The sequence below is a fragment of the Bos grunniens genome, chromosome 16, assembly GCF_055505025.1.
Source record: "Bos grunniens cultivar Pamir isolate PY7600 chromosome 16, Bosgru_T2T1.0, whole genome shotgun sequence".
Classification (NCBI taxonomy): Eukaryota; Metazoa; Chordata; class Mammalia; order Artiodactyla; family Bovidae; genus Bos; species Bos grunniens.
In genome coordinates, this window is record NC_141180.1 from 9469684 (window position 1) to 9490973 (window position 21290).

At 41.3% G+C, this 21290-nt stretch overlaps 1 protein-coding gene across 2 annotated transcripts in view; it reads right to left on the bottom strand.

The window, feature by feature from the left end:
* Positions 1 to 2052: 2052 nt before the first annotated feature.
* The window catches only part of INTS7 (integrator complex subunit 7), an 83031-nt gene continuing 63793 nt past the window's right edge, over positions 2053 to 21290 (bottom strand). For both annotated transcript variants that reach the window (XM_086343304.1, XM_086343305.1), the window contains 7 exons: positions 18121 to 18315; positions 17456 to 17559; positions 16148 to 16216; positions 11971 to 12103; positions 8573 to 8671; positions 7051 to 7236; positions 2053 to 3567 (listed from right to left, as the gene is read on the bottom strand). In XM_086343304.1, coding sequence (XP_086199430.1) covers positions 3280 to 3567; positions 7051 to 7236; positions 8573 to 8671; positions 11971 to 12103; positions 16148 to 16216; positions 17456 to 17559; positions 18121 to 18315 — 1074 coding nt within the window. In that variant the 3' untranslated portion in view covers positions 2053 to 3279. The remainder of the gene's footprint in view (positions 3568 to 7050; positions 7237 to 8572; positions 8672 to 11970; positions 12104 to 16147; positions 16217 to 17455; positions 17560 to 18120; positions 18316 to 21290) is intronic.

Here is a 21290-nt window from a genome sequence, read left to right on the forward strand (position 1 = left end):
GTCGTGTCTGACTCTTTGCGACCCCATGGACTGCAGCCTACCATGCTCATCCATCCATGGGATTTTCCAGGCAAGAGTACTGGAGTGGGTTGCCATTTCCTTGCTGCTGCTGCTGCTGCTAAGTCGCTTCAGTCTTGTCCGACTCTGTACGACCCCATAGACGGCAGCCCACTAGGCTCCTCTGTCCCTGGGATTCTCCAGGCAAGAATACTGGAGTGGGTTGCCATTTCCTTCTCCAATGCATCAAAGTGAAAAGTGAAAGTGAAGTCGCTCAGTCGTGCCCGACTCTTAGCGACCCCATGGACTGGAGCCTACTGGGCTCCTCCATCCATGGGATTTTCCAGGCAAGAGTACTGGAGTGGGTTGCCATTTCCTTGGGAACCCCCTGTTTCTATATTAACTAACTTACTCCTCACACCTAACTCACAAAGCATTATTATGCTTCCCAATTTGGGGAATAAGGAAACTGAGGTACAGAGAGATTGAGTAGCTTGTCTGAGGTCACCAATCTAGATAAGAGCTAGAATGTGGAACTAGACGGACTGGCTCTAGAGGTTGGGCTCTTAGCCAGCAGGTTACATTGCAAAGTCACTAAACACAGAAAAATCAGTCCTGCCTTCCTAGATCAGTTGGCCAGTGTCCTATGTTACTCTTAACAGGGAACATGTTCACTTCTTAACCAGCATGTTTATCTTTCCACAATTTTCTGCATCTCTCCTTGAGTATTCGTTTTCATTTATTAGTGTAGTGTTGAAATTATAAAGTTTCCTTTTACCTTAAATAACCGTTTAACAGTTGGTGTCAAAAATGCAGTAGATATTATACCAAACGTAAAATCTAAGTGTCCCAAATCTGATTCTAACAGACAAAATAGCTTCTTTTTTTGCTTCACAGAGTTACTTTTTACTCCAAACTATTTAGATTTGTTTTTATTTTAGTAATTCCTTTCCAATTGTGCCAGCAACCCTATAGTACACCAGATCAATGCATTTATAACTACAGCTATCAAAAGACTATCTTTAAAGAGCATAAAATACAGGAATTGGGTGAATTGGTTTACAAAATTTGCTTCTTTTCTGGACAATTCTGCCTCGAAATGGTATCAGAAACCTGAAAGTTTCATTTTGTAAAGTTTCATTCTAAAAATAGCCACTTAAAAAAAAAAAGATTTTCCCCAATTTAAGGAACATTTTTTGGTCTTTAGTCTTTTAGATAACTGAACTCTAGACTGGAGTCACGGAGAAGGCAATGGCACCCCACTCCAGTACTCTTGCCTGGAGAATCCCATGGATGGAGGAGCCTGGAACGTTGCAGTCCATGCGGTCACTGAGGGTCGGACATGACTGAGCAACTTCACTTTCACTTTTCACTTTCATGCATTGGAGAAGGCAATGGCAACCCACTCCAGTGTTCTTGCCTGGAGAATCCCAGGGACAGGGGAGCCTGGTGGGCTGCCGTCTATGGGGTCACACAGAGAAGGACACGACTGAAGTGACTTAACAGCAGCAGCAGCAGCAGACTGGAGTCAAGAGGTCCCCTCTAATCCAGTCATTTTACAGACAAGGACACTGAAGTCTAGAGAAATGACATGACTTGCCCAGGCCAATGGGCTCACTCACCAGCGCTCACAGGGGAACCCAGGCTCCACCACACCGGGTAGACGGCCAAGTGGTTCTGCACCCACCCCCATTCTCTTCTGGCAAGTCTCCAGGCGTGCGTTCCAAGGCACTGTCACACCGGTGCACTGCGTACATCCGGGCTGCATCTGAAGCACGTCAGGCACATCGGACACGGTGGATTTACACACATTTTATGACAACGCCCAGGCCACTGGCAGAAGTGCTGTGCTGGGACAACCGCTCCTGAAGCCAAGAGATCTTAGAGGGACCCGAGTTACCTGCCAATCAGTTTCACCAGCTCCGTGCGCACCGCCCCCCACCCCCCATCACATCACACATACACACAAACCCCGTAAATTCATTCTTTCCTTTAAACTCTACCCCTCCTTTAAGCCAACATCAACCTTAAAGAGAAAAAGGCAAGATGAGCAAAGAAATTTGAGAGATTTATTTTAAAAGAAAACTTCCAGGAATGTGCCCTGCGCTTCACCTTGGGAGCAGCTTCTGGCCCAAGTGCCCATATCAGCAGTGTCTGCGATCTTGTGATCCCTGATGTCTAGAAATCATGATCCCAAAGCACTGAGTGATCCCAAATCAGGAAGGAACAGTTAAATGACATCTAGGACACCGTGCTCAGACAAGAAAGTCTATTATTATTACTTTCATAATGGTTTTCAACCAGTATTGAAACAGAAAAAAAAGGGGGTTTTCTGGCCTAACCAGAAAACATCTATTCCCTGAGCATTCCAAGTCACTGAGGTTGTATTATAAAGAGACTGCAGTTTCTAGACAATCAAGTCTAGCATTATCTAACTTGCCAAGAAGAACTTAACCAATCAAAGGAAAGGATCTGCCCGCCTAACTTAAAATATTAAGATACTAAATCTGGGTGATTTTTTCACTCTAAGAAATAAACAAAAAGTCTGTACTATATATAATCACACACATATTAGAAAAAACAAATTATTAATTTCCAATCTTTCTATCTAATTGTTAGCTGCTGTTTGGGTCAATTAAATGCTAAAACAATAAATTAAAATTGCTTTAGCAGGGAAAAGATAGGTAAATAGTTGAAATAATACGGCAGGATGTTTCAATTCTGCCAGACCGGTCATGCCCAGAACCCACAAGACCAGATGTTTCAGGGGACACTTTCAACTCCAACCAACTATGGGAGGACTCTGTTTCTATGCCCTGAGTAAACCCAGCACCTACTGATCAGAACTAGGATTTCCCAAGGCCCAGCTCAGAATTAGAGGTCTATGTCAGGCAGCAAGTGACATATTTGGGTAGAAAAGCAGTCAAATTTAGTAATTCAACGATCCCAATATGTGACTTTTCCTGAAAGAAAAAGAAAAGGCTCAGCCACAATAAAAGCAATCACAGCAAAACAACAAAAGTGTTAAAGATGAGATGAAGGGCTTGGTGGGAGAAGAAGTCAGGAAAAAATAAAAATCTTTCTGGTTAGGACCCCAATTATTTCTCAAACTAAATTTTTAAGGAAAAAAAAATTTTTTTTCCCAAGAATGTTACATTACAGAAACCGATGAATAAATGGATTCCGCATTCCAACGTTCATATCTTAATCCATAAGAAAAAGCAAACTATCTTTGCCCAACTGATCTGTCCCTGGGAAGTCTGCAGTGCGTCGGCTGCGTGGCTAAAACCGCGTGTAGGCATTTCGCTGCTGTTGCTGTTGTAGCGGCTGCTGGGCCTGCTGCTGCTGTAGGCGAATCTGCTGGGAGTAAGGGTCCTCCAGGGACTTCACAAATATGGTAGTGCGGGGACCAGTCTTCCACACGATACCATTGGCGTCTTTCACAGAAGATTCCACTGTGATGTTGTGCGTGCCAAGAATGGCGAAGTTCAGCAGAAACTGAGTACTGAAGTAATCGTTATGAGGCTCAACCCGCTGCTCCATCTCATTGGTCATATTGTCAATGGGTATCTGGAATGAAAACATTGTTAAATGAGAGCAACAGCTGACACGCATAGAGGGGCATGCTGTGAGCCAGCCCTGGTGATAAGACAGCACTGTTTAACCCTTGCAAACAACCAAGAGGTAGGTATTAATACGATCCATGCTTCATGAATGAGGAAACTGAGGCAGGGAGGTTGAGTAACTTCTCCAAGGTCACACAGCTAACGAGCGGGGCAGCAGGCATCTGAACCCCGGCAGGCTGACTCCAGGGCCTCCACGCTCCATCATCAGGCGACAATGCCTCCTCCCTGTCCTTGAGCAGAAGGGGCTGCCTCTGCCTCTACCTTCTCACTCTCTACCTTCTTATGCTCTACCTTCTCATGTTCTACCTTCTCACGCTGGCCGTCTGTTTTGTGACGGGGTTCAGAACATGCCACCCCAAGTAGGCTGCTGAGGCAGTTAACGGTACTTGAAAAACAACAGATACAGAAAGGGCTTTCTGACCTGCCCCACACACTCCTTTCTTTAACCTAAAACACACGTCAAATTCTCCATGAGAAAGGGAACCTCCCTGCACGGGGAACAGAAGACCATCCTTAGCAGCAGAGCCTGGGAATCACTGAAACGGAGCTGCACAAACCAGCCTCTGAAGAGAACCCTCACCTTCCACGGTCTCCCCGCACTGTCCCAAGACATCTCCCTGCCTTACAGTCTCCTTGACTTACTGCCTCTAGCCCCAAACCCCTCTGTCTTGTCATTTTGTCAAGAATATTTTGTTTGTGTCTAAAAAAAGGCATTTAAGTTTTCTGTCCTGGTCACTTCTTTGGTCTTCATTCTTCTGTGAAGACGCCCACATATATGTAAAATGCTAATAAAACTGGCGTGCTTTTCTCCTGTTAATCTGCCTTCATGTCAATTCAATCTTAGGCCCAGCTGGAGACCCTGAGGGTAAAAGAGAAAGTTCTCTTCCCCATACACTTGCTAGATTAACCCCAACCCAATTTCCATCTTTCTTTATCCTGTGAAGAGATATTCTAAAGAAAGAGGATGCAAACATCTTTTTCAGGGAGTTTAAAATCTAGAAGACAGAAGAACAACATAATGCTGAGTAAATATATAGTTTCTCCAAATCCTAGCTAGTAGTGATTCCTCCTTTAACAAATTGACTGTTTTTTTTTTTCAAGATTTTTTATTTTTTGGTGTGGACCATTTTTAAAGTCTTTAATTTGTTACAATATTGCTTCTGTTCTATGTTTTGGGTTTTTGGCCCTAAGATATGTGAGATCTTAGCTTCCTGAGTAGGGATCGAACCTGCACCCCCTGCTTTAGAAGGTGAAATCTTAACCACTGGACTCCTAGGGAAGTCCCAACAAATCAGTGTCTTGTTCAGACTATCAGTATAATATATTATGAAACATATTGATTACTATATTATGAACACATTGGTTCACTTATTTAGCTAGATATTCAAACCTCTGTCCTTCACAGAACAGAATAACACCTGTGGATGTACCCTTATCTGTACCCAAGACGAAGTACGTCAAGAGTGACACTAATTCTAAGAATGCATATAGAGGTAATCAGAATGAATATTTGACCTGATTTCTCTATGTTTTTGTTGTATGATTAATTATATAAACGTGCCCTGAAGCTTTGGGTCTCTGCAGGCAGTTATCATGAGGTCAGTTTTCCAAAGACACTGATGTTACATTAATGAAATGAAGTTGACAACCAATTCAAGATCTTAGAGTTATCTGTAAGTCCTTTTTTGTTTTTTATTTGCACATTCAAATTCTGTAGGATGTTTATTTCCCTAAAGAATATGTCCACCAAACAAGAACTTCCTTAAAAGGACCAGAAATAGGCCTAGGAGGCAACCTGATCCCTCTAAATGGATGATGCATTTTAAGCTGCAACCTCACTACAAGTAACATTACAAGGCAATCATGTACCATCTGGCTTGTTAACATCAGCTTCTTGACTTTCAGCAATGTCTCTTGAGAGGAAAGTCAACAATGAAAAGACCTCGATTTAAATGTATGTTTTTTGAAAAACAGAAATCACCACTGTTCTTTCAAACTCAAAATGAGCAAAGAGCTGCAAACAAGGATAAGCTAACTATGTAAATTCTCATTATGATCTTCTGTGAGTAACAACAGAGATCACTGCAACATAAGAAAATTGTACTAAAAACACAATAAATGATTTTTTCCTTATTCTCCACACATCTACTGAGTGGCCACATAAGGTGCTGCGTTTTATGCCATGGAAGTCAAAAGAGAGAGAGGGAATGAAGACGGAGCCTTCTCAGGGTGGGCACAGAGCCCCCAGAGAGAGAGTCACCAAAGTAAGGCAAGCAGTGATGGCTTACACCAGGCCTTCCTGTGGCTGTTATTTTACATCTTTACTGATACCCCATTTGCCTTGCTCTGGACCTGAGCTCACGGACGCCGACAAATAAACCCATTTGGGCATTTAAACAACTCTGTTCACACAACTGCGCACTTGTTTCCTTATTCCACTTAGGATGAACAAATCTCCAAGCAACTGGCAAGAGATGTCTATAAAGACAGAACATTTTACATTTGGAACGTTGGTGTCTCATGGGCACAGATTCAGAATCTCAGCTTTGACTAACAAAGTAAGCATGATTTTGGCTAATCTACCTCATGATTTCTCAAAGCAGCACATTCCTAAGTCTAAATCCTTAACAAGAGGTTTTACTTCATCTGATCATTGCATATCAATATAGTAATTTTTTTTTTTGAACATGCTACCATTTACTTAAAGGAAAAATAAACAGATGTGTTCTTTTGGGGTCAAAGGGTTAGGGAGAAGTTATTCCCCACTCCTGATGCTTCCCTCCATGTGGAGGGACCTTTCATTAGATGAACAGTACCTGTGTCTAGGGGAGAAGGTGAATGCTACCGATTGGTAGGTTGTGGGGTGGGGGCTGGACTTGGGGTGCTAAGCACCTTCTCCCTCCCTTCTCCTTTGGGCTTCAGGGTACTGCTCCTCCTAGTTTCACGGGGCAGGCTCTTGTATGTACTGGTGGAGGCTGGTGAAGTGAAAGTGAAAGTGAACTCGCTCAGTCGTGTCCGACTCTGTGCGACCCCATAGACAGCAGCCCACCAGGCTCCTCCGTCCATGGGATTTTCCAGGCAAGAGTACTGGAGTGGGGTGCCATTGCCTTCTCCAGTGGTGGAAGCTGGTGGGAGAACGCAATTCAGAGCTACAAGGCTAGGCAGTCCTTGCTGCCAGGAACTGAGCTAGCTTCCTCCAGCTCTAACAGGGGTGACACTCCACTGCCTGGATGCTTTGTCTGTCAACTGGTTCATGCAGGGAAAAGAGAAGTGTTGCTGATTAGCTCCCTCACACCACAATACGTGCTTTTAACTTATGTCCATCTGTGTCCTTTGGAAGGTGAAGTACTGTCTGCTTAACCATGGAAAACTTCCATCAGTGAGTTGATAAAACCTGCATCACAGCTCTGCCTCTTTTCTACATTACCTTGTAGTCCTGCCCGGATTTACTCTGCAGTGTGGAGGACACGTTCAGACAGACGGACTGAATTCTGCGGAAGAGTCCGGGTTTAGACCCGTGCTGGACGACCCCCTCTACCTTCAGCGCCAGCTGCTGGTTATTCTGGACCGCGATGGGCTCTGCAGGGTTCCGGGGGGACGGTGACAGGGCAAGCTGGAAAGCCAACACCAAAATGAATGCTCACAACCGAAAGCAAGCTTCCTTCCAACAAACACACCTGTGCCATTCGCTGATCACAGATTAAAATGGTATTTGCACACAGAGACACACATCCCCCTTTAATGACCTGACTGCTGGGACGACCAGACAGTTGTACCTTTAAAGTCTACGGTTCCTTATCCCCAGCGCCTCTTTTAAAATACCAATTTTTGTTTATTTGAATTTACCCCCAACAGAGGGGAACAGAGGATTAGAGAACAGTAAGGGCCCTTCTCTCTCTCCCAATTTATGAGGTGGGGCACTTCTTTGACAATGAACCAACTCCAGCAGGGAAATGCACTATGGAAATTTTCATGTCCAGTTGCTGTCTCTTTGGCCTTAGGTAATTTTAAATAGACTAAATGCAAATGCAAATGACTCCAAAATTCTAGGATTACATACACCACCAAGTCACCATGGTATAAAAGTCAATTTCCCAAAAAAAAAAAAAGTCAATTTCCAATGAAATTTTTTTTAAGCCAAAGACATTTTTAACCTCACTAGTTTTTCTTTCAAAAACATATTAAGAATCCTAAATACACTTTAATTATAGAAAGCTCAAATCTTACTTAAATAAAATGAGGGAAGAAATTGGATCTTTTTGATAATGTTGTTGAGCCATTAAACTAATCAACCCTGGAGACATGGTGCCTTTAGGACTTCTTATCTAGATAATCAATTTTCCTTATTATTCATGTCATTCTGAAATGGAATGTTCTATCATGTGCAGTCAAAAACATTCAAATGGATCCAAAAGTACGCTGAAGACATTTACTGATACCGATAATCCAGGGAATCTCTTGAAAGTGACAATTCCCCTCTTTCCCAACAATTTCATTCTTTGAATCAAAACAGCTTTTAAATTTTGAGTGGCTTACTCACTGACCAGCTCCTCAAAACTTGTTATTCACAGAAAAAAATGCTCTGGAGGTAGGGCTGGTAATGTTTCACTGGACCTGATTCATTCTAAGTTGGGTCTGAACAGGCTGATTAGACATGGATTCAGCTCAAGATCCTTGTGGGCTACTATGATGAATACCACTCAAATCATTCTTGAAGACAGGTCAGAACTTCAGGTACCCAAATGCCTATCACACTGCATTGGGTGCTGTCAGGTAAGAAAGGAGAGAAGGTTTAACTCCTAAATCAGTTGATGAAGGAAAGGCTTACAACTGAAGAGTGTAAGTTTTATCTAAACCAAAGGTAAGATCCCGAAACAGAGTTCTGCTCCCTGTCATCTTCAGAAGAAAGTATTAAACTACATTAAACCTGAGTGTTCATCCTATATTACCTTGATGCTGGTAGACTGAAGTTTCTGGAAAAAATATCTCTGAAATGAAAGAGGAACTTTCAGCAAAGAGATGATGGCATTGCAGAGGCATGCTGTATGCTGGGGGAAAAAAAAAGAAAAATGAAGTGAAAATAAATTTCCAAATTTCATCAATGAATAGTTACTTTCAGGAAGAAGTTTAAAACTTCAAATGTTCATGATTATTACGAAAGTACACACCAAGCAGGTTACCAGAGATAACACTTAGGAACTCATACATCTGTCAATCACTCCTGCTGAGGTCAGAGATTTACAGCCCCTGGGCCCACCCCAGAGGTATGTAGTTGCAGGTAACTGTCAACGTGCCAGTCTGGAGATGTGAAATCACATCTCATATCCCATGGTATGATAACCACACGGCATGGTTAGTAACCTGCTAGGAGGACTAGTCCATCTCCAATACTCTCTTCATTGCAAACCCAATACTTTTCAGCCTTTGGATTTTTCTGACATTTCTGCGGCACCTGACAATGGTCCTCTTCCATGAAATGCCCCTTCACGGCCCCTGCCCTCACTGTTTCTGCCTGCTCCCTTCTCCCATCTTCTGCCCTAAGATTCTCTTCCTTTGCTTGTTTCTTCAGTGTTGACACGTCAGTCCTTTTGTCTTCTCGGTCCACTTGTTCTTCACAGGCAATTTTCTTCACTCCCAGGACATGAAAAATCTCTATGTCATGACAACTTCCATGCATCGCAGTCTATCTCCTTCTGACACCAGACCTATTAGCCAACTGTCTAGGTTTGACAGGTTTACAAACAAAACCTTCACCTCTCCCACTGTCCCTCTGTATTCTGTCTCAGTAAAGTATCAACCACTTGTGCACAGGGTCTTCTAAGCTGGAAACCCAGAGGTCATGTCTGCATCCTCTCACATCTGATTTAAAGTAAACAAAACAAAACCAAGCCTTGAAAATATTACACCTGAATACTCTTTATGTATCTGTTCTTCTCATTCTTCCTCCCATTTTATCCGTGTGGCCCTTACTTTGGATAACTGCAGGAGTCTTGTAACCACTCTTCTAATTCCATGCCCTCCAGGCCACGACCTGTTCTGTTTCTACAGAGCCATAATGTACAGTCTTAGCTTAACCACTTCTCTCCCACCCCCATGTAAAATTCCTAAAGAGGGCCCCCACTGCCTAGGGGATAAGGTCCAAACTCCTGAAGACTGTGTTCAGAGCCTTTTGTCATCTGGCCTCTGCCCACCACCTCTCTAGTCCCGAGCCTGGGCATTATACTGCAGCAGTAACACACTGTTCCCAGGAGACATCATGCTATTTTCTGCCTCTGCTTTAGAACATACCGTCTTCTGCCTCGCATTCTCCACACTTCCTTACCTGCCTGGAAAACCCACATGCAAGCTCATCTTCTCTCTGGCTCGCACCTCACCTGCTTTCCCCACCCTTCAGCGTGAATTACTCTCCTTTTTGTGCCGCAGCTCTACTCTGCACAGAGCTCCATCACTGCACAGGAACTGTATTTGCTTACAGAATCTTTCTTTCTTATCAGACTATGGACAACTTGAGGGAAGATCCTCTTTGTCATTTTTCTATTCCTAGGATTCAATAAATACTTGTTGAACTGAATTTTGGGTTCAGAAAGTACCAAATCTATAAAAGACAATTTGGAAAGGGAATCAAGATTTAGTAACCACTCTTTTTATGCTGGGCCAGACAATGTGATAGGCATTAGGCATTATCTCACTTAAACTTCACAAAAACTCCATGAGGCAGATATTTTTCCACATCACAGAAAAGGATATTAGAAATCTGCCTCAAATCATGATCTGCTGATTGGCAGCAGTAAAACTTGACCCGAGGGGTCTTCTCTTACATTGCACACCTACTGAGCAGAAAATTCCCATTTCTTCCATTATATTCAGTGGGTTCAAATGTATCAAACTCAAGTTACTGTGTGGCATTTATTTAACTTCTTAGGGTGGAGCTTAGAGGAAATACGAAAATATTTTAACCAATGTCTCACACAAATATGTCTATTTCCTACAAAGATTATCTTTACAACCATCCTTAGCAACCAATTTCAGTATCAAACAGCTACCTATGTCATTTCAATTCAGCACATACATACTGACAATCTAATGTGGAAAGCAGTGTGTAAAGCAGAGTCTCTAACCTTGATATCTAATCTGACTCTTTAATGACACATCCTGTCAATTTTTTCTAAAACACTTGATGAATGACGAGTTCAGAATGAGGAGAGCAGGATACAGAAGAGAGCTACAGGGAATCAGCACCCAGTGTGTGGGCAGCGCAAGGGTGTGGGCAGCACAAGGGACGCCTCCAGGGTGTGAATTTCAAAGGCGGTGCTGCGGGCTGAATGTGCTGCTGGGTCCAGACCCACATGCTGAAGCCCTAACTCCCAATGTGCTGATATTTGAGGGTGGGCCTTTGGGAAGTCATTAAGTTTCGATGAGGACATGAGGGTGGGGTCCCCGTGACGGGAGAAGAGAAAAAGACATCAGAGCCTCCTCTCCCTCCAATTCCTAAGGACACAGCAAGAAAGCAGCTGGCAGGCTAGCAAGAGAGCCCTACCACGAAACAAGCTGGTTGGCACCCTGATTCTGGACTTCTCAGCCTGCAGAACTCTGAGAAAATGGCCATTGCTTAAGGTACTATGTCTATTTTTTTATAGGAACCTGAGTTGAATATGACATTGGAGAAATGGCCAGACAGGGAGGAGGAAATCTGGGTAAGAGTGTCAAGTGTCTTCTGTGATTGCAAAGTCAGGGGATAAAGAGCAGGTGCTCAACAGAACCAAAGGCACCAGAGATTCAGCAGGCTAAGTGGCCAGGTGTACTAAAGGACAGCACTGGCATCGCCTGGCAGGAACTGATTTACTGACAGTCAGATAATAAGCCCAGTTCTTTCTGTTTTAATTGACCAGTGGTTTTTAACCCTTGTGTCATGATAGAATCACCTGGGAGCTTTTACAAATACTAATGTCTGGGCCTCGCAGAGATTCAAAGATAACTGGTTTGTGGTGGGGCCTGGATATTGATGTATTTTTTAAAAAGCTTCCAAAGTGATTCTAGAGTGTAGCCAAGGTTGAGAACAACTGCAATCTCAGTTAAACAGTTTAAAAAGGGGGAAAAATAGTTTCATCTGCGTTCTGGTAGAGCAGATTTGACATGTTTGTGTGACTACGTGGCCACTACAGATGTGTTAAGTAGCAGCTTTCACAGATTACCATCCTCACAACTACCATGCCGCAAGTACTGTACTAACCCTGTTACAAAACAGGCAGAGAGGTTAACGTGCTGAAGTCACAACACAGTAAGCGCCAGAGACAGACAAAAACTCACTTCCACATAATAAAACCTCAATGAAACCAATGCGACTTGCCATGTAAGAAACAGGGGTGTATTTCCGATTGAGCGATTCCACCTCCTCCAAGACATGATTATATACAGACATCATTCTTCTCTCATATTCACTATCAGCATGGGCTGCTCCTGTAGACCCATATTCCTGGAAACTGAAGTCAAAAATCAGTATCAATGAATCAACGAAAACAGTAATTTAATGTCAAAATGTGTCAGGTACTTTCCACACACTCATTTAATCTTTAAAATAACGAAGTAGACACTGTTATTTTCATTTCACAGATGAGAAAACTGAGGCTTGGAGACGTGAAGTAATTTGCCTTCAGTCACAATAAGTGACAAGCTGGAATGCAAATCCAGACCTGATTTCAAATTATACAAGTCTTAATCACTTTGGTTGTTAGCTAGATGAAAAATGTTTAATTAAAAATTGTTCCTGCCATGAGGTGAAACAGACAAAAGATATCTGAAAAGGTAACGATCAATAAAGCCAGCAGACAAGGGCCAAATAAGCAATAAAGATATGCAAGTCATCAGATTATGGAAGGAGTTGAGGAATGTCATAGAAGACATCAATCTTGGACAAATCACTACACAAGTAGCAAGGATAAGATGTGAAGAGATGAAAAGTGTGGAGGGTATTCACAGCAGGGAAAATGGCATGAATCCAAAGCAAGCAGGTGAAATGCTCAAGAATGGTCAGCAGAGAGCTACCATATGGAACACGCTGGAAAAAGTTTTATCCAGATTTCTTCAATTTTCTCTCTACTGCCCCAAACCCAGAGATATTTTTCGAAGTATTTCTAAATGGAAAGAGGTGGCAAAACTGCATTCTAACTAAACTTCAACAGGGCTATTAGAAAATGCAATACAGGTAACTATGTTGTGTTAATACTTCTCTTATCACTCCCTTATTATCCTTTTAATGCCTACTATGCGCAAGGTGCTTCAGCTAGGTACTTTATAGAGGTTTTTCACTTCACCAGCACAACCACTCTTAAGAGACAGGCATCATTACTTACCTACAGTTTATGTATAACAGGCTCAGAGAGATGAAATCACATGTCTATATTCATACAGCTAGGAGTGAGTCATAAGGGATTTACTCACTCCTAGCTGTAAGCGCATGAGTATCTGGCTGGCTCCTAAGCTTTGTTCCCTACTCTGTACTACCTCTTAAGTTGCATTAAGACAAGAACCAAACCTCATTTATATGGTGAACTTTAAGGAAAACTACACCACACAACAAAGCGTGATGATTTTAAGGTCTTTGACAAAGTGACCTAATAAAAGGGTAAAAAACCAGAATCCATTGTTCCACCTTCAATACAAAAGGAGTGTTCCTTTAATTAAAAATAAATTTTACTAAGATATGTTACAAAATCACAAAAATGCACCTTTCCTAGTCAGAACCCCAGTAACCACTGCAGATGGTGACTGCAGCCATGAAATTAAAAGATGCTTGCTCCTTCGAAGAAAAGCTATGACCAACCCAGATAGCACGTTAAAAAGCAGAGACATTACTTTGCTGACAAAGATCTGTCTAGTCAAGGCTATGGTTCTTCCAGTCATGTATGGATGTGAGAGTTTGACTATGAAGAAAGCTGAGTGCCAAAGAATTGATGCTTTTGAACTGTGGTGTTGGAGAAGACTCTTGAGAGTCCCTTGGACTGCAAGGAGATCCAACCAGTCCATCCTAAAGGAGATCAGTCCTGGGTATTCATTGGAAGGACTGATGCTAAAGCTGAAACTCCAATACTTTGTCCACCTGATGCAAAGAACTGACTCATTGGAAAAGACCCTGATTCTGGGAAAGATTGAGGGTAGGAGGAGAAGGGGATGACAGAGGATGAGATAGTTGGAAGGCATCACCAACTCAATGGACGTTAAGTCTGAGCAAGCTCTGGGAGTTGGTGATGGACAGGGAGGCCTGGCGTGTTGCAGTACATGGGGTTGCAAAGAGTTGGACGTGACTGAGTGAACTGACTAAATATTCCACTGTATGGATATACTACAATTTATTTGCTCACTCGTCTCTGGACATATTTGGCTCCTTCCAATTTTTGTTGTTATAAATAAAGCTGCTAAGAAAATTTGTGTATAGGTCTCTGTAAAAATGTTTTTCTCTTAAGTAAGCAGGCATAGAACTGGTGGTCATATGGTAACTGCCAAACAGTTTTCAAAGTGGCTGAATCATTTTGTAGTCCCAACAATGTATGAATTCAAGCTCTTACAACTAATTAATACTTGGCATTAGAGGGCTTTTTAACTTTAGCTGTTCTAGTGGGTGTTTATCTCACTGTGATTTTAATTTGCATTTTCCTGATATTTAATGATACTAAGCATCTTGTCATGTGCTTATTGGACATTAATATGTCTTCTTTTTTGAAGTGTCTCTTCAAATCTCTTGTCAAGAGCTTTTCTGGTGGCCCAGGGCTAAAGAATCCACCTGCCAGTGCAGGAAACACAGCTTCGATCCCTGATCCAGGAAGATCCCACAGGTCGTGGAGCAACTAAGCCCATGCCCCACAATTACTGAGCCTGTGCTCTAAAGCCCAGGAGACGCAACTACTGAAGCCCGAGCACCCTATAGCCTGTGCTCTGCAATAAGACGAGCCTCCTCAATGAGAAGCCCACACACCACAACTAGAGAGGACCCCCGCTTGCCCCAACTAGAGAAAAGCCTGAGCAGCAACGAGAACCCAGCACAGCTAAATAAATAAATAAAATCTAAAAAAAAAAATCTTGTCAATTCTTAAAAATTGGGTTATCTTGAGTTGTATGGTTTCCTTAATATTCTGAACACAAGAACTTTGACAGAATATGTTTGAGAATAATTTCACCCTGCAACCTATCTTTTCATTTTCTTAGTGGCATCTTTCAAAGAGTAGAAGTTTAAATTTTTAAATCCAATTAAACATATTTTTCTTGATAGTAACTGCTATTTGTGTCCTTGCTGACCTCAAGGTCATGGAGATTTTCTCTCACGCAGTATTCTAAAAAGTTTGGAATGAATCAGGTAAGTGGGAAAAAAAACAGCCAAGTGGCCTAGTCTGAGAGTAGACAGGACTTCAAAACAGAAGGCCAGGATTTTGATACTGCCTAGAAAAAAAATGGTTAAGCCAATGCTTTAGGATAGAGAAATTTAAAATGCTTTGTTTAAATAGCCAAGACATGGAAACAATCTAAATGTCTATTGACAGAAGAATGGATAAAGATGCGGTATATGTACGATGGAATACTACTCAGCCGTTAAACAGAATGAAATAATGCCACCTGCAACAACATGGATGGACCTGAAGAGTGTCGCACTGAGTGAAGAAAGTCAGACAGAGAAGGAGTATTATCATATGACGTCCATTATATGTGGGATCTAAAAAGAAATGATACAAATGAACTTATACAACAGAAAGAGACTCACAGACTTAGAAAACAAACTTATGGTTGCCGGGGATCAGGGGGAAGGCATAGTTAGGGAGTTTGGGAAGGTCATGTACACACTGCTGTCTTCAAAACGGATAAGCAACAAAGACCTACTGCACAGCACATGGAATTCTACTCAGTGTTACGTGCCAGCCTGGATGGAAGCGCGGTTTAGGGGAGAACGGATACATGTGTATGTATGGCTGAGTCCCTTCGCTGTTCACCTGGAACTACCACAACATTGTTCATCAGCTATGACCCAATACAAGACAAAAAGTTAAAGTTCAAAAAATAAATGAATATTATAATAGACATCCTTTTGTAAAAAAATAATAATTAAAAAAATAGAATGCTTCACTGATAATATACTGAGAAATAGGGGACATGGGTTCGATCCCTGGTTGAGGAACTAAGATTCCACTTGCCGCAGAGCAACTCAGCCTGCACGTCACAACCGCTGAGCCTGCAAGCTCCAGAGTCCACGTGCCACAAGAGATGCCCAAGGGCCACGACTGCTGAGCCTGCGAGCTCCAGAGTCCACGTGCCACGAGAGATGCCCAAGGGCCACGACTGCTGAGTCTGCGAGCTCCAGAGTCCACGTGCCACGAGAGATGCCCAGAGGCCACGACTGCTGAGCCTGCATGCCCAACCAGAGAGTCCGGGCACCACAACAAAAGATCCCACAGGATGCAACAAAGACACTGCACACTACAATGAAGGCCTTAAAGCCAAATAAATTGTAGATAAAAAATGAAAGCCTTAAAAAAAAATACCTTGCTGATTCTGGGTCCAAAATGAGGGCTTCAATTGCATGAGATATCAGTAGACAGCTCTGCTGCTGTCTGAATTATGTTAAGGTTATACGTTATACGTGATAATAGAGAAATGTACTACAGACTTTACATTTGAATATTAAATAAGGCAAGATGAAAATCACCATATTCCTGGTGAAGGTAACTATGTTACTAATTCAAACAGTCTGTGGCAGTTTTGTTTTTTTTCCTTTTAAGGGATATATGTTGTCTGTAATAGTTCTAGGAAGGGTGCTTCAGAGGTTCATGTTGGAAAGAGGAAGCCTAGCAACAGGCTCTGTGATTCACTCACAAAAGCTCTTTATCTTAGATACAGGCGTTTCACCAATAAAAGTTAAAAACCACCACCACAATAAGGGTCTGTAGAGTGGTTACCCTGGAGATTCCTAGGCTCGGGCTCAAGGGATCTGTTAACCCTCCTGAAATGATATGCAAACTCTGGGAGGGTATGTGCATATATGCATTTTTCAGGGGAGAGAGTCCATAGCATTTATTAGGTTTTCCATCGGGTAAGGGAAATTGCCATAAATTATTGATGTATAGGTCCCACAACTAAAAATCAATTTATCTCTTTCCTTTTCAAAAAGGATCTAAGGCTGCTAATAAAAAAATATGGGGAACTAAAGATGGCTTAGGGAACAAAAGTGATGACTGAAACAACTGAATATATCATTAATAAAGGTGATGGGATCTAGGGTTGTTAGCTGCGAAGAAAAGAAGGTGAGGCAAGAGAGAAAATGGCTCTCTGGTGGAAAAATGTTTTGTAACTCAAGTGAGCACAAAGACCTCAAAACTGATCAGACCTTGGTTTTGGATACTCAAGAGGGAAAAAGACCACCCACCATTGAGTCACCACCTTTTAAAAAGCTTGGTTGAAAAATAAAAGTATAATTATACTGTTCATACTAGATTTCAAAAAAAAAAATCATTACTTACAGTAAATTTGTGGGCTTCCCTGGTGGCTCAACTAGTAAAGAATCCACCTGCAAAGCGGGAGACCTGGGTTTGATCCCTGGGTTGGGAAGATCCCCTGGAGAAGGGAACGGACACCCACTCCAGTATTCTGGCCTGAAGAATTCCATGGACTGTATAGTCCATGGGGTTGCGAAGAGTCGGACATGACTGAGTGACTTTCACATTGTAAATCTGTTATTTAATGTATATTTTAGTTATCTAATGTATATTTTAGTTAAGCATATCTGAAGTATTTATTCTACATTTAAAAGAATACTTCCGATGAACAAGAAATATCAGGTAAGTTTAGGATACAGTTCTACATTCCTCAGAGTTGCCGAATCAGCATCAAAAGATGCCTGATAAAGATCCCCATATCGAGAAGCAAGGCTTCGGAATTCTTCCATGGACAGCTTCATCTATAAAGAAGGAAACATATCAATTATGATAAATAAACAAACATGCTATCATTACTGTGTAAACAACACAAACACTGAAACCTAAGGAAAAATCCTCAATTAAAAAGGCAAAAAATGCTTCAACTCTTTTTCATTTTCAGTTCACTCAGTTTTATGAACTGTTGAGGATTAACAAAGGTGGCAAATGAAACCACAAATGGGCGTAAGATTATAATAATTTACATACCATGTACAGAAACAAAAACCAGTGCATTTTTAGCTTCTTCAAAGTTCTACTAAAATAAATAATAGCTGTGAACATCCCGAAGTTTCTTTAAAATGTATGTCCTTTCTCTTTATATAAATATATAGCATGGAGTGAGGTATCATCAATCATTCTGTCATTTTAATAAGCTTTCATAGCTTGTGTTTTGCAAGACAGATGAGTTTATAAGCACTTGCTGTTGCCTATGAGTCAAACCACTGATTTCTAAATTTCACCATTTTTTTGATCTCACAACTAACCTCAAAAACTTCTAAAGTGTAAATAAAAACTGCACTGAAAATACAGTTAAGACATGCCTGATTGGAGATGCGACCACACCGCTGAAGGTCATTCCCTAAGGTCATGGCAATAGTTGTGGCGATTGCAGGTGGGGGGCTTGTCTTGAGGCTATTACAAGTGCAGATAAGTTGAGAGAAGGCTTGTAGAAGGTCAATTCTGAGCTTTACAAATTCACACTGAAAACTTAAAGGATTCAGTGGTGTACTGGCAGCCTGGGGAATTAAAAAAAAAGATATATTTAAGACAAAGTAAACATAAAAGGAAGATGGTGAAGGGCAAAGTATTTGTCGTAGTCTATGCAAAAGACCAATAGTTCTAATAGCGATGGATAAATACCTATAACGGGAGGATGTAATATAGAAAGGAAGACACTGCTATTAGTGGCAACTCTGAAAATCTAGGTTCTATCAACCCTGAGGATCCTTCCTTCCTAAATCTGCAAATACCTTACAACACATGGATCAGCTAGACCGTCAGCAGTAAGATACCATATAAAGGGTGCTTCATGGACATTAACACTCTCCCCAGATTCCCTTATGACATTCCTACCTTTCTAACCTGAAATTTTCATGCTGGAATCATTAGCAGAATTCTTAAAAGGTTGGAGTGGGGAGAAAAGGAAGGTAAGGCAGGAGAAATATACTGTTAGACAGTCACTGCTTAAAAAGCATGTTGCTGGTAGAGCTGAGGCAAGGGACAGCCAGATTATGTGGGGCCTGCAAACAACAGGCAAAGTTCTGGATTATGTTTTAAATGTGGTTAAAAGGCAGTTTCAACAACAACAAACAAAGCATGTTGCCTCATGGCTGCTTTCTTCCATGACTAGTCCAGGTCAACTTTATTTTACTTACTTATTAATTTTAAAAATCTGTTTACTTTTGGCTGCACTGGGTCTTCATTGCTGTGCACGGGCTTTCTCTAAGATGTGGCGAGCAGCGGCTACTCTCTAGTGGTGGTGCACAAGCCCCTCATTGTAGTGGCTGCTGTTGCAGAGCACAGGTTCTAGGGCTCATGGGCTTCAATCGCTGCAGCTCACGGGCTCCAGAGCTCTGGCTCAGGAGTCGTGGTGCACAGGCTTAGCTGCCTCGTGGCATGTAGAATTGATCTTCTCAGACCAGGGATCAAACCTGGTCCCCTGCATTGGCAGGTAGATTTTTAACCACTGGACCACAAGCAAAGTCTCAAGCCCAGATTAATTTTAAAGAGAATTTCTCATTAGACATTTAGAATGGACAGAGAGGCTACCAAGGAATAGGTTATAACACACAAGTTTCAATGAGAATGGAGAAAATCAGGGATAAGTCTTAAATAGCAAAGAGCAGCATCAGCTAGGTAAAGAAGGCAAAGAATTTAAGTCAAGTCAGTGTCCATCAAGGTAAGGGAGGCAAAGAATTTAAGTCAAGTCAGTGTAGACAGGGAGAAGGCAACGGCACCCCACTCCAGTACTCTTGCCTGGAAAATCCCATGGACGGCGGAGCATGGTAGGCTGCAGTCCATGGGGTTGCTAAGAGTCGGACACGACTGAGCCACTTCCCTTTCACTTTTCATTTTCATGCATTGGAGAAGGAAATGGCAACCCACTCCAGTGTTCTTGCCTGGAGAATCCCAGGGACGGGGGAGCCTGGTGGGCTTCCATCTATGGGGTCGCACAGAGTCGGACACGACTGAAGTGACTTAGCAGCATGAATTTCAAGATAACTATAATTACCATATTAAAGAATTTCAATGACAAGATAGAGGATCCTAAAGAAGAATTACAATATATAAAATAATCAAATGTAAATTTTGAAACTGGAAAAACACAATAAATGAAATTAAGAACTTAATGAATGAGTTTAATATATCAATTAGACACAATGTAAATGAGAATTATGGGATTGGAAGATAGGCCAGAAGAAAATATTGAACTAAGTATGGAGAGATAAAAAGGCAAAACATACAGAAGAGAATGAAGAGATATATGAGACTTGGTAAAAAGAATTAACAAAGGGGTACTTGGAGTCATTGGCTGAAGAGATAATGGCAAATGTTCCATAACTGACCAAAGTCATCAAGCCATATATTCAAGAAGTACTGTGAACCCCAAAAGGCACTTATTCTGATAGGAGTATAAACTGGAAACCACCACAGACAACTTTTTGGTAGTATTTATTAAAGCTGAACTTGAATATATCCTGTGACACAGCACTACCATCCAGAAAATATGCACACTTCTACCAAAAGATATGCAAAGAAAGTTCAGAGTAAAATTATTTTAAATAGCCCCATCCTGGAAATAACTCAAATGTTGATCAAAAATAAAAGATAAACAGATTGTTATAACAGTCATCCAAAAGAATATCATGATGATATGAAATGAACAAACTACTGTAATATGTAACAAAAACCATTATTGTATCACATAAGTATAAAGCTGAGTAAAGAAGCTATAATTAAAGTCTAATACTGCATGATTTCTTAAATGATAATGAAAAACAAGCCAAGACTAATCTATAATTTTAGAAACCAAAAGTGATTTCTGTAGAGAAAGGTAAAGGGAGTGACTTGAAGGGAAAACATTTCTTAGAGTGATTGTGAATGAAAAGATATGTGCAATTCATATTACCTACAAAAAACTGGTATTTAGAACATACAAAATGAAAAGACAACCTACTGAGTGGAAGGAAATATTTGCAAATCATGTATTTAATAAGGGGTTAATATCCAAAATACATTTAAAAACTCTTACAACTCAATAGTAAAAAAAAAAAAAAAAGCATTCTGATTAAAAAATAGGCAGAGCTCTGAATAGACATTTTCCCAAAGACACATAGATGGCCTCAGCATTACTAATCATCATGGAAATGAAAATCAAAACCACAATGAGATATCACTTCACACCTGTCAGAATGGCTATTATCCAGACCAGAGGTAACAAGTGTTGGAGAGGATGTGAAGAGATGGGAACACTGTGCACTTCTGACAGGAGTGTAAACTGGCACAGCTACTATGGAAAACAGTATGAAGGGTCCTCAAAAAATTAAAAATAGAACTACAAGTTCCAGCAGTTTCACTTTTGTGTTTTTACCCAATGAAAACAAGAACACTTAATTCAAAAAGATTTATGCAACCGTCACGCTGCAGTTTTATTTACAACAGCCAAGATATGGAGGGCATCTAAGTTCCCATCAATAGACAAATGGATAAA